Source organism: Martes martes (assembly GCF_963455335.1).
Source record: "Martes martes genome assembly, chromosome: 6".
In the NCBI taxonomy this organism is placed as follows: Eukaryota; Metazoa; Chordata; class Mammalia; order Carnivora; family Mustelidae; genus Martes; species Martes martes.
Genome location: NC_137893.1, coordinates 83,017,631 through 83,034,772, shown reverse-complemented (window position 1 = coordinate 83,034,772; position 17,142 = coordinate 83,017,631). Strand labels below are relative to the sequence as shown.

At 39.2% G+C, this 17,142-nt stretch overlaps 1 protein-coding gene across 1 annotated transcript in view; it reads left to right on the top strand.

Annotated features, from left to right (window-relative positions):
- The window catches only part of PXT1 (peroxisomal testis enriched protein 1), a 49,856-nt gene that overhangs the window by 12,012 nt on the left and 20,702 nt on the right, over nucleotides 1–17,142 (top strand). Inside the window, 2 exon segments of the mRNA XM_080807103.1 lie at nucleotides 11,644–11,799; nucleotides 11,803–11,821. Of these exon segments, the coding sequence (XP_080663229.1) occupies nucleotides 11,653–11,799; nucleotides 11,803–11,821 (166 nt within the window). The 5' untranslated portion in view covers nucleotides 11,644–11,652.

Genomic DNA, 17,142 nt, shown 5'->3' with positions numbered 1-17,142 from the left:
CCCAGTTTCATGAAGCCATTCATACAGATCTAATTTTATATCATATAAAAAGTGTAACTTCCTAAGTATAACATAAATTTACATTTGTACTTTTACCTCTTCTGGGGCAATATAAGGGCCTTAGAACACTTTGAAAGTCACTCTTTAGTTATTGGTTGATTTCTTTTTATTTTTTTAAAAGATCTTATTTATTTGGGGCACCTGGGTGGCTCAGTGGGTTAAAGCCTCTGCCTTCGGCTCAGGTCATGATCCCGGGGTCCTGGGATTGAGCCCCGCATCGGGCTCTCTGCTCAGCGGGGAGCCTGCTTCCTCCTCTCTCTCTCTGCCTGCCTCTCTGCTACTTGTAATCTCTGTCTGTCAAATAAAATAAATAAAATCTTAAAAAAGAATAAATAAAAGATCTTATTTATTTATCAGAGAGTGAGCAAGCACAAGCAGGGGGCGAAACATGCTTTCTGCTGAGCAAGGAGCCCAGTGTGGGCCTCGATCCCAGGACCCTGGGATCTTGATCTCAGCTGAAGGCAGCATCCAGGCATCCCTGAAAGTCACTTTTTAAAACAACTGTGTTGTCACACTTCATCTTCTATCCTGGAATGACATGTATGGTTTATAGGAACTATGTACAAATCCAATTTTTAAAAAAATTTATATAATTCTCTTCTCATAGAGGAGAATGAAAGGAAATTAATTGGAGTGCCTGGGTGGCTCAGCTGATTAAGCATCTGCCTTCAACTCAGGTCATGATCCCGGGATCCTGGGATTGAGCCCCATGTTAGGTTCTCTGTTCAGCAGGGAGCCTGTTTCTCACTCTCCCTCTGCCTGCTGCTCTGCCTACTTGTGCTCTCTATCTCTCTCTTTGTCAAATGAATAAATGAAATCTTTGAAAAGAAAAAAAGAAAGGAAAGTAATTTACAATAGCAGTTACCGTATATATATTTTTCAATACATGTTCAGATATAATACAAGAGAAAACTCAATTAAGTAGTCATTTGGTTGCACTTATACATAGAATCACTGGAAATGTGACAGCCACAAATACAGTCTGATAAGGTATATTAAATTAGGAACTCGATTATCATGTGTGGCGTGTAGTCTATGATCTCATTTTCTGATATAGTAAACGAATTTTGGCAAAGTTCAGAAAAACAGTAACAATAAAAGTATGTTTCTCTTGATTTCTCTGCATTTATACTGTAATGCATTCTTAGAAACTCCAGTGTATATAAAACCCATGCAAAAAATCTTTGGATTTATATGCGAAACAGACTTAAATTCTAAACTTAGGTAATTATATGTGGATATATATATATATTTTTAACCTATATGAATATCCAGAGGAATAGTACAAATATAGCATATAGGTTGTAGGACAATTTTTTTGTGGGCAGGATCTTGGCAGGCATTGGAATAGGTCTATGATACCTGATTGGACATGTTAAATCTGAATATAACCCCCCACTAATATCACTATACAAATACGCCACACTGCTTTCAACAACACCCTGTAGGGACTTGTACTGCCTACAGTGGAGTCCACTTATATATCCTGTACCATAAAGGTTTTGCTCACAATTGTAACCTAGTGCCTAGTATAGTGTCTAGCACGTAGTAGGAATTTATTAAATATTTCTTTAGTGATTGAACGTAAGGGTGTTCTTTTCACTTACACTGCATTTTTCATCTTCTGTAGGATAATGACTCACAAACTTAAATTTCCAGCCCTGATCTCTCTTCTGAGCTCCAAATTTGTCTTGGCAAATGCTCACTTAACTTCTTCTTCTTCTTCTTCTTCTTTTTTTTTTTTAAATTTTTAGCGTGACAGTATTCATTGTTTTTGCACTACACCCAGTGCTCCATGCAATACGTGCCCTCCCTAATACCCACCACCTGGTTCCCCCAACCTCCCATCCCCCCCCCGCCCCTTCAAAACCCTCAGGTTGTTTTTCAGAGTCCATAGTCTCTCATGGCTCACCTCCCCTTCCAATTTCCCTCAACTCCCTTCTCCTCTCCATCTCCCCATGTCCTCCATGTTATTTGTTATGCTCCACAAGTAAGTGAAACCATATGATAATTGACCTTCTCTGCTTGACTTATTTCACTCAGAATAATCTCTTCCAGTCCTGTCCATGTTGCTACAAAAGTTGGGTATTCATCCTTTCTGAGGGAGGCATAGTACTCCATAGTGTATATGGACCACATCTTCCTTATCCATTCGTCCGTTGAAGGGCATCTTGGTTCTTTCCACAGTTTGGCGACCGTGGCCATTGCTGCTATAAACATTGGGGTACAGATGGCCCTTCTTTTCACTACATCTGTATCTTTGGGGTAAATACCCAATAGTGCAATTGCAGGGTCATAGGGAAGCTCACTTAACTTCTTTACTTGAATGATTTTCAGAGACACCATTGAATATGTCCAACTTACCATTTCCTGTCACCAATACCCCTCTCCCAAATAAAACCTATCACCAAACAAGGCAAAATGTTAATTCTGTGCTTGAGTTCTCTGGTTTAGTAAATGCCACCATAATCCACTTACTTGCTCAACAAAAATTTGGGCATCTCTCTATCATCCTGTTCTCTCTCTCTCTCTCTTTGTTTTAAAAAGATCTACTTTATTTGAGAGATAGCGCGAGCACAGAGGGAGAGTGAGAGGGAGAAGCAGATCCGCACCCTCCTCACTGAGCAGAGGCCTGATTCGGGGATTGATGCCAGGACCCTGAGATCATGACCTGAGCCAAAGGCAGAAGCTTAACTAACTGAACCCCCCAGGCTTTACTCATCCTGTTTTCTAATCAGTCAATTCTACTTCAGGCTTCTCAAATGTAACCACTTTTCTCCATCTCCGCTGCTACCACCCTAGTGGATTACTGAAATACAGTCATCTCTTGTCTGTTTGCAAACCCCCTCCATTCAGTAGCCAGAGTGGTCTTTTGAAACAGAAATCTGGTTTTGTCACTCCCTTATTTATATCCCACAAATAGTGTCTCACTTCTTTTATTTTTTTATTGTTATTATTTTTTTCAAGAGAGTATGAGCAGGGGAGGAGCAGGGCAAGAGGGAGAGAGAATCTCAAGTAGGCCCCAGTCTAGTGTGGAGCCCCACATGGGGGCTTAATCTCATGAGCCTGAGATCATGACCTGAACCAAAATCAAGAGTTGGACACTTAAGCAACTGAGCCACCCAAGCACCCCATCTCACTTCTTTTGGGATAAAATCTAAAGCTCTTGGCAGGACATATAAGGCCCTAAATGATTTGGCTCCTGTCTATAAATCTTTTCTTTTGGGGGCTACTTATCCATTATTCTTCAATCACACTGGCTTCCTTTTGCTTTGCTTCCTTATTTTTTTATTTTTTATTTTAAAAAACTAAAGCAGGGGGGTTGCCTGTGTGGCTCAGTTATTAAGTGGCTGCCTTCAGCTCAGGTCATGATCCCAGGGTCCTGGGATCAACCCCGAATTGGGCTGCCTACTCAGCAGGAAGCCTGCTTCTCCCTCTCCCACTCCCCCTGCATGTGTTCCCTCTCTCACTGTCTCTCTCTGTCAAATAAATAAATAAAATCTTAAAAAAAAAAAAAACTAATCCAGGTGCATAATTTTGAAAGCAATCATTGCTAAAGAATTTGTTACACCCCCCCATCCCTACTTTCATCATTATTGGTTTACTTCTTTCTTTTGATGAGCCCCTCCCTTCTCTGTGTTTTTCTGTCCTCCACCCCTGCAATTCCTATTATTTAGATATTGTACTTTCTAGATCCTCTAGTCTTCTCTTTTTCTTCTTTTGTCAATATGTTTGACTTTTAATAACTTCAAGAAGGGTTTTTTTTTAATATTTTATTTATTTATTTGATGGAGATCACAAGTAGGCAGAGAGGCAGGCAGAGAGAGAGGAGGAAGCAGGCTCCCCACTGAGCAGAGAGCCCGATGTGGGGCTCGATCCCAGGACCCTGGGATCATGACCTGAGCCGAAGGCAGAGGCTTAACCCACTGAGCCACCCAGGCGCCCCTCAAGAAGGGTTTTAACCACAGAAAAATATTATTCAGAAATTAACCTCCCTAAGCTGTTAAAAGAAGAATAAAAATAAAATGATAACATTTCAGCTGACACATTTTATTACTTTGGTTGAAAGTCTACACATTTTAGCAGTTGATTGAATTTTTGCTGCTTAACTAAATAGAAATCTTTTCAAATCACATACATTTAAACTATTTTCTTTTTTACATGCCATAATTGTCTGACTGACAAGACTTTTCAAGTAATTGTGCATTATTATAAGCCTAATAAACTTATAAATATGAGTGATTGTTAGTTCTCTTATATGCCAAATTCTCTTGGATATCTGAAATATAGGCTTGATTTCATTTGGCCTTTATACACCCAAGCAGTTCCACTTAAACTAAAGAGGATTTCAATTATATCATTAACTAATTTTCAATCTGATTAGGACTTATAATAGCGACCCCATTTGACTGGATTCAGCCAATTTATTGACAGCTTTATTCTATTTTGAATTATTTTCAAAAGAGGCCACTATCGAAGGAAAACAAAACAAAAAATGAACTATTGGGACTTCATCAGCAAAGGAAACAGTCAACAAAACTAAAAGGCAACCTACGGAATGGGAGAAGACATTTGCAAATTATATATTAGATAAAGGACTAGCATCCAAAAATCTAGAAAGAACTTACCAAACTTGGGGCACCTGGGTGGCTCAGTGGGTTAAAGCCTCTGCCTTCGGCTCAGGTCATGATCCCAGGGTCTTGGGATGGAGCCCCACATTGGGCTCTCTGCTCAGCAGGGAACCTGCTTTCCTTCCTCTCTCTCTGCCTGCCTCTCTGCCTTCTTGTGATCTCTGTCTGTCAAATAAATAAATAAAATCTTAAAAAAAGAAGAAGAAGAAGAAGAACTTACCAAACTCAACACCCAAAACCCAAAACATTGAGTCAAGAAATGGGCAGAAGACATGAACAGACATTTCTCCAAAGAAGACATACAAATAGCTAACAGACACATGAAAAAATGCTTCAAATCACTCAGCATCAGGGAAATACAAATCAAAACCACAATGAGATACCACCTCACACTGGTCAGAATGGCTAAAATGAACAACTCAGGAAACAACAGATGTTGGTGAGGATGCAGAAAAAGGGGAACCCTCTTGTTGGTGGAAATGCAAACTGGTACAGCCACTCTGGAAAACAGTATGAAGGTTCCTCAAAAAGTTAACACTAGAACTACCCTATGACCCAGGAATTGCATTACTAGGTATTTATCCAAAGGATACAAACATAGTGATTCAAAGGGGCACGCACCCAGATGTTTATAGCAGCAGTGTCCACTATAGCCAAACTATGGAAAGAGCTCAGATGTCCATCAAGAGATGAATGAATGGATAAAGAAGATGTGGATTATATATACAATGAAATATTTCTTGGCCATCAAAAATTATGAAATCTTGCCATTTGCAATGATGTAGATGGAACTAGAGGATATTCTGCTAAGTGGAATAAATCAGAGAAAGACAATACCATATGATTTTAAGAAACAAACATGAACATAGGGGAAGGGAAGGAAAAATAAGATAAAAACAGAGAGGGTGGCAAACCATAAGAGGAAACAAACTGAGGGTTGCTGGAGGCATTAGAGGTGGGTGGAGGGATGGGATAACTTGGTGATGGGCGTTAAGGAGGGCACTTGATATAATGAGCACTGGGTGTTACATGCAACTGATGAATCACTAAATTCTACCCCTAAAACTAATAATACACTATGTTAACTAAGTTGAATTTAAATAACAAAATTTTGAAAATACGTTGTATGGTAAACACATAATAACAAAAGAGGCCACAACTCTTACAGAATTAACACAAAGGTCTATAAAATTTTAGATCTCTCTCATGACCTTTACCCATAAGTTTTTATTATGAAAAATTTCAAACACAAAGAAAAAATGAGGATATGATACATTCAACAAAAATAACCACTACTTAGATGCAACAATAATCAACATTTTGACATATTTATCTTATTTTTGTAACAACTTATGAAAAATTTCAAAGTTGAGAGAACTGTATGATCAACATTAATATATCCACTACTTAGATTAAGCAATTGTCAACATTTCCCCATATTTGCTTTATTTATTTATTTAACTATTTTACTGACCTTTTGAAAGTGGCAGACAACATGATATTCACCTCCAAATATTTTAAAATGTAACTCCTAAAAATAAGGACAATCTCTGTATGCCTGTAATAGCATTATTGTGCTCAGGAAAGGAAACAATAATTCCTCAATAACTTTTTTAATAGTAGTTTTTCTTTTCTTTCTTTTTTTTTTTTTTTAAGCTAGTATCCAAAGTTCACACAATGCATTTGGTTGTTTTATTTCTTTAGCTTTTTAAAATCTAGAGCAATGTTGTCCATCTGCCTATTATTTTATCTCCTTATGAGACTAATTTTTTAAAAAACACCAGCCAGTTATTTTTGTAGAATGTCCTCATGACTTTTTCTGACTTGTATCAATTTCTAAGGTTATTCTATTTCAGACAACTTATCTTTATTTTTCAATATATAGTTTTTTACTGAATTTTACTGAATTTTAGTATTTGTAATTTTCAACTGCTTTCCTTGTCCTTAGACTATTTTTTCTTTTCGCATCCTGTTCTTGTTTCATGGATACAATAATTTTCTGATGACACTACAATTTCTTTGAAGTATTTTAAAAAATATTTTATTTATTTATTTGTCAGAGAGAGAGAGCAAGTGAGCACAACCAGGGGGGAGTGGCAGGCAGAGGGAGAAGCAGGCTCCCCGCTGAGCAGTAGCCTGATGTGGGACTCCATCCCAGGATCCTGGGATCATGACCTGAGATGAAGGCAGATGCTTAAGCTTAACCAACTGAGACACCCAGGTGTCTTTCTTTGAAGTGTTTTTATGCTCCCTGCATTGTCTCTGTTTTTTTTTTGTGATTCCTTTTCTCTCCCTGATTCTTATATGTTGAAGGTTTTTAAAATTTTTCATGTTGAAGTTTTCCCTCTGGTATCTGGTGATTTTTATCACTCAAATTTTAAGAGTGAAGTCCTGAAAGCTGAGCAGATGCCCTGATTTGTGTCTGAGTCTTGTTAATTAAAGGCTTTTTCTTTGGGGACCTCCAAATGTCAGTATTTGTGGCTCTTTTTTCTGGCATGGTTCATTTTTTTCTTTTATTCTTTGCTGGAGATTAGAACTTGGTGGCAGAGTTCTGTGAGCTGGAGAAGCAGACTGGGTGCCTCATTTTCAGTTTCAGACTTAATTCCTCTTTTCTTTCAGTCAGATCTATGCCTTGTGTTGCCACAACTATAACTCCTTTGGGTTACTTTCTCCAAAGGTGGCATTTCCTGTTTCCTATGGAGGTAAAAGCAGTAGCCTGATTCTATCAGGTGGAATGGCAACGTGGGGGATCTGTCCATTTATTAAACAGATTTTCAAACAAATCTCCTTTTCAGCATTACACCCCTCCCGTCTCCATTCTAACTTCTCTCTGCACTTTACCTACTTCTAGTTCATGAGTCTTTCCAGGGCTCCTCAGGGTGACCTGCCTTGCTTCTCCTTGGTTTCTCCTTCTCCAACCACTTAGGCCTGACTAAGTCCTTCACCTGCCTCAATCCATTTTCCATTTTCATGCATTGTGGTTTGGGGTGACTACCAGTTCAATAAAGATGAAACCTGTATTTTCTTTTCCCTCCTTGTTATTTTTGGGAGTAGTGGTATGGGGACGATCTCAGCTATCTTGGCCAATTCCAAGTCATCTTTTAGGTCCCCGCTTAAACATCATTCCTAACCCAGACTAGGTTAGGTCCACTCACTATAATTTAGTCTCAAATACCTATCATGATTCTAATTAAGTATATATGTCTGCCTCCCCTGCTAGACCGTTACCTCCACCAGAGAAGGGACCATTTCTGTCTTGCTGACTGCTATATCCCCAGTATGTAGTGCAATGCCTAGCATTTAATAGGGGCTATATACCTATATTTTAAAGATTTTTTTTTAATTTTCCATAGAGAGAGAGTGAGAGAGCAAACAAGCAGGGGGAGCAGCATGCAGAGGGAGAAGCAGGCTCTCTGCTGAGCAGTGAGCCTGATGCAGGGCTTGATCCCAGGACCCTGGGATCATGATCTGCGCCAAAGGCTGATGCTTAACCGACTGAGCCACCCAGGCATCCCTAAATATGTATTTTTCGTTGTTGATCAACATATATTACTCATTATAAAGATTTGTAGCTAGGGGCACCAGTCTGGCTCCGTCTGTAGAGCATGTGATTCTTGATCTTGGGGTTGTGAGTTCCATCAAGCCCCATGTTGAATGTAGAGATTACTTAAAAAAAAAAAAAATAGCTGGATTTACAGTTGATACCACCAATAAGTATTTCAAGTTTCATGATCTTAGTTATGGTTGTCTAGTTATTGTTACAGAAACACTATCAAATGACTCTTGTCCATTTCCAAACTTACTTTACATGGACACTTTTAAGATCATAATGTACTGATAGTAATATGCACTCAGAACAGCATAGTGTGTAAATTTTCTATTTCTGCTGCTATAAATTACCAGAGACTGAATGACAAAAACAACACAAATTTATTATCTTGTAGTTCTGGAGGTCTGAAGTTTAAAATGGGTTGGCAAGGCTGCCTTCCTTCTGGAGGCTCTAGGGGAGAATCCATTTCCTTGCTTCCAGGTTTTTTTTCTTTAGCTTCCAGAGGATGCCTTTATTTCTTGGTTCATAGATTCTTTCTCACACACTCTGACCTCCGCTTCCATTGTCCTACCTCCTTCTCTGACTCTGACCTTTCTGCCTCCCTCTTATAAGGATCCACGTGATTAAGTTGTGCCCAGATAACTCAGGATGATTAGATATTTCTCAATAGCTTTAACTTAACCACATAAGGAAAACCCATTTTGCCACATAAGATAAAATATCCGCAGGTTCTGGGGGTTAGGATGTGAACATCTTTGGGGGACGGTTATTCAGCCTACTACACAGAGACAGCAGAATGTAAATCCATACATGAATTAGTTGCTGCAAGAAATGATAAAACTTCCCTCATGTATACTTTAAACTTTGAATCAGAACAGCCTCCAAACAAAGTAGATAACATAATTTATTAAGTGAAAAATATCATAAGTATGTATTGAAATAATAAGACAGTAAACCAATGATTATTAAATAGACAACATACATCATCAGCTCAGTAGCTGCCTTGCTTCCATGTGCATATCCATTATTGTCCTTTCATGAATCCTGGTATTTCCTGGTGTTTCAGGTAGGCACACCATTTCCTAAAGGCAATTATCTAATTATACAAACAACTATATTAATTATATTATATATATATTATATATATATAAATATACTATATTTATTTCCATCTAAAATAAATTTTAGATGGAAAAATATAATTAGCATTGCTTATTTTTCAATAAATACCTCTTAACATCCTGCAGAATTGTTTGGGAAAAATTATAATAAAAACCTACTTGGGGAAAACCAATTCCAACATTCTCAATTGTTTATTTTGAAAGACCATGGTTAGATATTTCCTTCTCCGTTATCTAGCAATGTCATGTGAATACACAGTACAAAATGACAATTTCACAAGGGGCTGATGGGAAAGGCTATCAGCTGGCTCTTTCAGATAAGAACCTCACTCTGGGGGTGCCTGGGTGGCTCAGTCAGTTAGTGGTTTGCCTTCAGCTCAGGTTGTAATCCTGGGGTCCTGGGATTGAGATCCACATTGGGCTCCCTGCTCACTGGGGAGCCTGCTTCTTCCGCTCCTGCTGCACAACCCCCCATACTCTCTATCATTCTCAAATAATTAAATAAAATCTTTAAAAAAGAAGAACCTCATTCAGTAACTGTATCTTGACCGTCAACTTTGGCTAATTTAGTAATTTAATAATTCTATTCAGGGCTAATTTGGCTGTGCTGCATTAGCTGGAGAGCATGTCCTTTTTCCAATGGAAATTGTACTTGAGAAATCAGATTAGGATCAGAAGGTTGTCTGATGCATATAGTTAAAATGCCAGACTGTTAAAATAGATGAAGGGGATTAAGAAGAAGAAACTTTCAGTTATAAAATAAAGAAATCACAGGGATTAAAAAACAACAAACTGTCAAGCTTCCCAAGGTATCAAAAAGGCCCAGGCACCCACAGCCCTTCAAAGCATAGCTCCCTCTTCCCTCATCTGGCCCACATTATAAAAATCAAAATATTCAAGTAGCATTCTGCTCTGGAAAATGTAGTAAATTTGAAAAAGAATGAGTCAGAATTCTACTTGCTGATTCCCACCCCCTCTTGGTTTGCATAGCTAGGATAACTGCTCATTGCTTTTCTCTCAGTCATTTGTTTTTACTTCTTGCTTCTTTGTCTAAAGTTGGAATGCAGCCACTAGCCACATGTAGCTACTGAGCACCAGAAATATGGCTAGTCCAAATTGAGATGTATTGTAATTGTTAAATACATACTGGATTTTGAAGATGTACATTAACAAGAATGTAAGATATTTCAGTAATTTTTATATTGATTACCCATTGGAATAATAATATTTGGATTTATTTTGGAATATATTTGGGTAAATATATCATTAATTTTACATGTTTCTTTTTATTTGTTTCGTGTAGCTGCTAAGAACCTTAAAATTACATATGCGATTCACATATTTTTATTGGATAGCATTGATCTAAGGTACCTGAAGTCCTTTCCTGTTACTTTCTTTAGTTGTTCTTTATTGTCTGGCTTCTAACCATTTCTTCCATTTCCATTAAACTGCTTAGATTTAGAGGGTAAACTACAAAGTGAAACTGGCCAACCTTTAAAGATTTCCTTTTAATTTATTTATTTGACAGAGAGAGAGATCACAAGTAGTCAGGCAGAGAGAGGGGGGAAGCAGGCTCCCGAATGAGCAGAGAGCCTGATGTGGGGTTTGATCCCAGAACCCTGAGATCATGACCTGAGCTGAAAGCAGAGACTTAACACACTGAGCCACCCAGGCGCCCCTCAACCTTTAAGTCAAGAGAATTAAGTGCACTGGTAAACAAAGTCTTAGTTCAATTCTTCAGTGTATTGGTTTGGTGCTACCGTATTAGAAAAAAGGTGTAGGAGCGGGAGAACAGTCTTCATTAGAGTTTGTAGAGATGGACTATGGACCATGTGTAGAGATGGACTATGTGTACGTGGGGAATTAAAGAAAGAATACAAAATCATGTACATGCAAAGAAGTAGGACAAAAATATATTTCATCTCCAACCCTCCCCATCTCAAGGCTTTAAATATATTTTCTTTTGACTATGCTATTTTGTCTGCATTTTTCTATGCATACTTATTTAGACTACTCTCTTGGTAGAATGTGGCTAGTGAAAAAATGAAGAAAAACTCCCTGGAGATGAGGATGTGAAGTGGTTGCAGATCTAAAGACCAACAATATAGAAAGATGTTTATTTAAGTTGAAAAAGACCTTAATTACTCCATTTTCCACTCAAAACCATAACCCTTAGATATATAGAATAAAAGCTGTTTGTATTGTTAGAACACCAATATTCATCAAACATACTGAATATATACTGATGGGGGAAATTTTCTGAAGATGTATTTTTCAACAGGGAAAAAACATGAAGAAAAAACATGATACCATTGTTTGTGAACCTAAAGAACTTCTGAATGCCTCTCCCAAAGTAACAAATTGTTGCAAATCCCTGTGGGTGAAATACAGTTTTCAGAAGGAGTACATGACCCTTCTTGTCAGCTCCCAGCCAGTTTAAGCCATGTCAAGGAACCCAGGTAAGATATTATTTGCATTAAGCTAAGATAAATATTCTACTTAGCATATGTTTTTCTTGGTATTGAGGACATAAAATCGGGCCTTAAATAGATTATCTAAACATTAACTGTAAGAAGATAGTGGTCAATCTATTCATCAATGTTCTTAGGTGGTAAAAATCTAAAACTGACATTGCCTCATAAATCTCTTAGTGTCTGTTAGCTCTAAATTGTTGATGTGACAACTCATTAAAATGGCCCAAAATTAACTAAAATAGATCCAATTTGCCTTCTAATAGAGATTTGTCTTTAACTTGACCGGACAAAGTCAACATTGTTAGGTAGAGAAAATTCAGTTTCGGTTCCTCTTTGATTTTGCCAGTATAGGAAAGAACATGAAAAATATAAACATGAATTTTTGTTTTGCAAAAATTTGCATGATTCCTAAATGTCCCTGAGTGTTGGAAAATTAAAGTCTCATGTTTTGAAGGGTACTAGGGTCTTGGGGTTAAAGAAGCTAAATTTATGGGGTTTTTAGACTTTTAGATTAAGAATATGCTAGACAAAAAAAAAAAAAAGAAGAAGAAGAAGAAGAATATGCTAGATAGGGGCGCCTGGTGGCTCAGTGGGTTAAAGCCTCTGCCCTCCGCTCAGGTCATGATCTCAGGGTCCTGAGACCCAGCCTCGCATTGGGTTCTCTGCTCAGCAGGGAGCCTGCTTCCCCACCCCCCTCTCTCTGCCTGCCTCTCTGCCTACTTGTGATCGCTCTGTCATAAATAAATAAAATAAAATAAAAGAATATGCTAGACACCTGGAAGGAATAATTAAAGCTAATCTCAGACTATTCTCCAGTTTTAAAAGAATAATATGCCACTGAGAAAGTGGACATTCAGGCATCGTGATCGCCTCTTGCCACATATCAAATATGGTTCGTTTTCCAGAAATAACTGGATTGACGAAAATAACTGAGTTTTGATCTGTGGAGGAGTCAACAATGATTTCTCAAAGCCTGAGATTCTGTCACCTATGAATATCTTCTAGAACATAGATTTTTTTTTTTTAAAATTGGGATGTAATCCGTACACCATAAACTTCAAACTTTTAAAGGGCAAAACCCAATGGTTTTAGCATATTCATCAAGTTGTGCGATCGTTTTCACTATTCTGGAGGTTCTGTTTTATTATAAACTTTTCCCAGTGTGTTTCCACACTCAACTATACCCTTTGAGCCTCACAGAGCCCTCCTCAAGCAACTTCTGAGGTACCATGTGGCCGGTTGCCACATTTAATCCAAGTTACACTTTCACCTCAAAAGCAGAAGCAGGGTGAAGAATAAAGCCCCTACGTTTGAGTAATACAGTAACAGCCAACAACCTAATTTACGTTTGTTTTCGCGCCTAGAACTCTCGTTTTACTCTGTATGCGAAATCTTATTTGTGACAGGAATTTTAGTCGGGGGCGGGGAGCGGGCCACCGGCGTGTTAGAAAAACAAGGGATCCGTCAGCGTGAGGTGGGAGCAGACACAAGCCCCCCGCCGCCCTCTCACTCTCTTCCCGACTCAGGAAGCGGCGGCGCGTTTGTCCACTCGTATTTTAGGGCATTTAGAGGCGTGGAGACGGAAGGGGCCCTGGAGGTGTTAGAACGGCGTCAAGAACGCCCAGCCGCAGGGTAACCAGAGGCGCGAGGCAGTGTATTCGGGGGTTCCAGCCTCTGAGCTCCCACGAGCGCGCCGGGGGCCAGCAGCTAAGCAGGCGCGTCCCCGCCCGCGCGGGAGACCGATTCCGGCCGCCGCGAGCGCCGTGTGCGCCCCTCATTGGCCACAGAGGGACCACGTGACCTCTGCCGCCAAAATCGCCGGCTGGAGCGCGCGCTTTCCTGCGGGACAAACGGCCCGCGCGGCCCAGCGGCTTGCAGGTCCCGCGGAGGTCGGGGAGGTCGCGCAGAGGACCTGCGGAAGCTCTCTGGCTGGGAACCCTAAAGGGGAAAAAAAAAAAAAAGCCTTAAGTACAGCTTCACCTAAAACTCCTACTGAGAAAGCTGATCACTGAAAGGTCCCCTATGCCCTCTTCGCCTCTTGGACACATACTGAAAGTGGAAATCCCCAGTCCTAAGTGACTCGCTGAAGCCAAAATGTCTGGGCTACTTTGGGGAAATAGACACATTTGAAAGTATAACTCTTTGGAGAAAGAAAACACAGTTTCTGTCAGGGGAATTTAAAGCCGCTTTTTAAAAGAAAATTTGAGGGGATGCATAGGATCTTGGGAAATCCGGAGAAACCATCCTGATAGGTCGTTTAAGGGAAATCAGAAACTCTTGGGAAAACAAAACGTAGTAAGAGCAAAAAGAGGGCTTTTCCACTTCTAAAAATGTAATAATTACTGGTAGGAAAGGGTAGAATTATGTATATGTGTGTGTCTGTACGTATGCGTGTTTGTAAGTAGTATAAATGGGATATATTGATTGTAGAAGTCAGTAGAGAATCCAGTTACTCAGCCTCTTTCTCCCTCAGAGAGTGATTGGATGCTCATTTTGCCCCTCTCTCTTTTCTTCGAAGTCTCAAGTGTCCTCTTTCTCCAGAGGGACACATTTTCTTTTTTTACAAATTAAAAAAATAAAAATAAAAATACCAGGGTCTACTAAGTTCCAGACACTGTGCTAGGTACTGGGGTGACAGTGGTGAGCAAAAACATTAACAGTCCCTTCTGTCCTAGAGCATATGGTCGGGTAAAGGAGGCAGATAGGTCCAGATGCTATAATGGGGCTTTGATCTAGCAGGGAGTTGAGAGAAGGCTTCCCTCAAGATTAATCGTGGACTGAGATCTGAAGGAGGCAAAGGGAGCCTTTTGGGCAGGGGAGAGCTGATAGTCTCTCCTCTTCCAATGACTGCCCATCTCTCATTTCCACTACACATAAATTATCTTGGACTATAAATTATCAAAGACACTTCTTTTTTCATTGTTAAGTTCTTAGGGAGTAACTCATAACTAATAATTACTATTATAGTCCATGTATGTACAGTAGGTAAGTATATAATACACACACCTAATATACATTATCATCTCTTGTTTTTTTATCTGTTTTATATAATAAAAGCATGAAATGATTTTTTTTAAAGATTCCATATTATTTATTTGAGAGAGAGAAAGTAAGAGAGAGCACAAGCAGAAGGAGGGGGAGAAGCAGACTCCCCAGTGAGCAGGGAGCCCTCAGTGGGGCTCAATCCCAGGACCCCGGGATCACAATTCGAGCTGAAGGCAGGCACTCAACCGACTGAGCCACCTAGGCGTCCCAAAACATTCAATGATTATAACAAAAATTAGAATATGATGTATCTCAGTAGAACTAAAAGCTCTATAGATATTCACAGTGGTGAGAGATCACATTATTTTGGAAGATTCAAAAAAGCCATATTGAGAAAATAATTTTTGAGTTGTGATTCAAAGGTAAAATTTGGTCAAATAGAGTAAGAAGGCTGGAGAGGTGAGTTGAGATATATTCTAAGGGCCTTGAAAATCAGTCCAAAGAGTTTATAGAAACTAAATAAAAATGTTCTATTTTACTTTTAAGGACTTTCCTGAGATATTTTTTCTTTTCTGTTTACCTTAGAAAATTTAAAATCTGCAAAAAAGTTGTACAAATGAGGGACACCGTGGCTCAGTTGGTTGGGCCGCTGCCTTTGGCTCAGGTCATGATCCCAGCGTCCTGGGATCAAGTCCTGAGTCAGGCTCCTTGCTCCGCAGGGAGCCTGCTTCTTCCTCTGCCTCTTACCCCTTGCATGGATTTATCATTTTTTGGTGGAGGGGGGAGCACATTTGCTTTATCTTTTTATCTCTCTCTTTCTCTACCTCCCTATACACACATACTCACAAACACATGTACAGATGTTTTTCTTTGCTACAAAGAAAGTTATGAGATAAAGTTGTAGATCTACTAACTTCATCTTTAAATAATTCCATTTCTAAATAATTGTCTCGGGGCGCCTGGGTGGCTCAGTGGGTTAAAGCCTCTGCCCTTGGCTCAGGTCATGATCCCAGGGTCCTGGGATCGAGCCCTGCATCGGGCTCTCTGCTCAGCGGGGAGCCTGCTTCTTCCTCTCTCTCTCTCTCTCTCTGCCTGCCTCTGTGCCTACTTGTAATCTCTGTCTGTCAAATAAATAAATAAAAAATCGTAAATAATTTGTCTCCTAAGAAAAAAGATTTTCCTGTATAACCACAATAGAGTTATGACACTCTTGAGATACTTTCTAAATTAAATTTTGAGTATTTATGTTAATACATTAATAATAAATGGTTACTAATTTTAAATGGCTTTTTAACAGTGACTAAGATATTAAGTGCTATAGAAGTATTTGCTTATAAAAACATATTTTCATGGGTGGAAAATTAAAGAATATGAAAATTTTGGCATATGGTGAAGAGTCTTGCATTCCTGTTCCCTGTCTGTTCAGTTCCCACTCTGAAGACTCCTTATTGCAGGCAACCATTGTTCTTGATTTGGGGGCATTCTTTTTTTTTTTTAATAAAGATTTTTATTTATTTATTTGACGGATGGAGATCACAAGTAGGCAGAGAGGCAGGCAGAAAGGAAGGGAAGCAGGCTCCCTGCTGAGCAGAGAGCCCAATGTGGGGCTTAATCCCAGGACCCTGGGATCATGACCTGAACCGGAAGGCAGAAGCTTTAACCCACTGAGCCGCCCAGGTGCCCCTCTAGAGGTTTTTTATGTAAGTATGAGCAAACGTGAATATAGATTTTTATACCCCTCCCTTTTTAGAGAAAAGGTAGCATTCAAAGCACACTGTCCTTACTTGTTTTCTCAGTTAACAGTATGATTTGTAGATTTTTTTTTTTTTAAGGATTTAACTTTTTTTTTTTTTAGATTTTATTTATTTATTTGACAGACAGAGATCACAAGTAGGCAGAGAGGCAGGCAGAGAGAGAGGAAGGAAAGCAGGTTCCCTGCTGAGCAGAGAGCCCCACGCGGGGCTCAATCCCAGGACCCTGGGATCATGACCTGAGCCCAAGGCAGAGGCTTTAATCCACTGAGCCACCCAGGCGCCCCTGATTTGTAGATATTTCTGCATTAATAGTTACAGAGTGTCATTTTTATTTACAATGACATAATATTCCATTGTGTGAATATAGCATAATTTATAATTTATTTAAATAGTTTATTCTTGATATACATTTAGGTTGTTTCCAATCATTTAATATTGAAACCGTGCTACAACAAATTTGCATATTTGCATTTGTAAACCTTGCACATATTTGCGTTTGTAAAAATTGATTGATACATTGCCCCCCTCCCCCAGAGGTTGTGCCAGTTTCACTCCCACCACTAACTG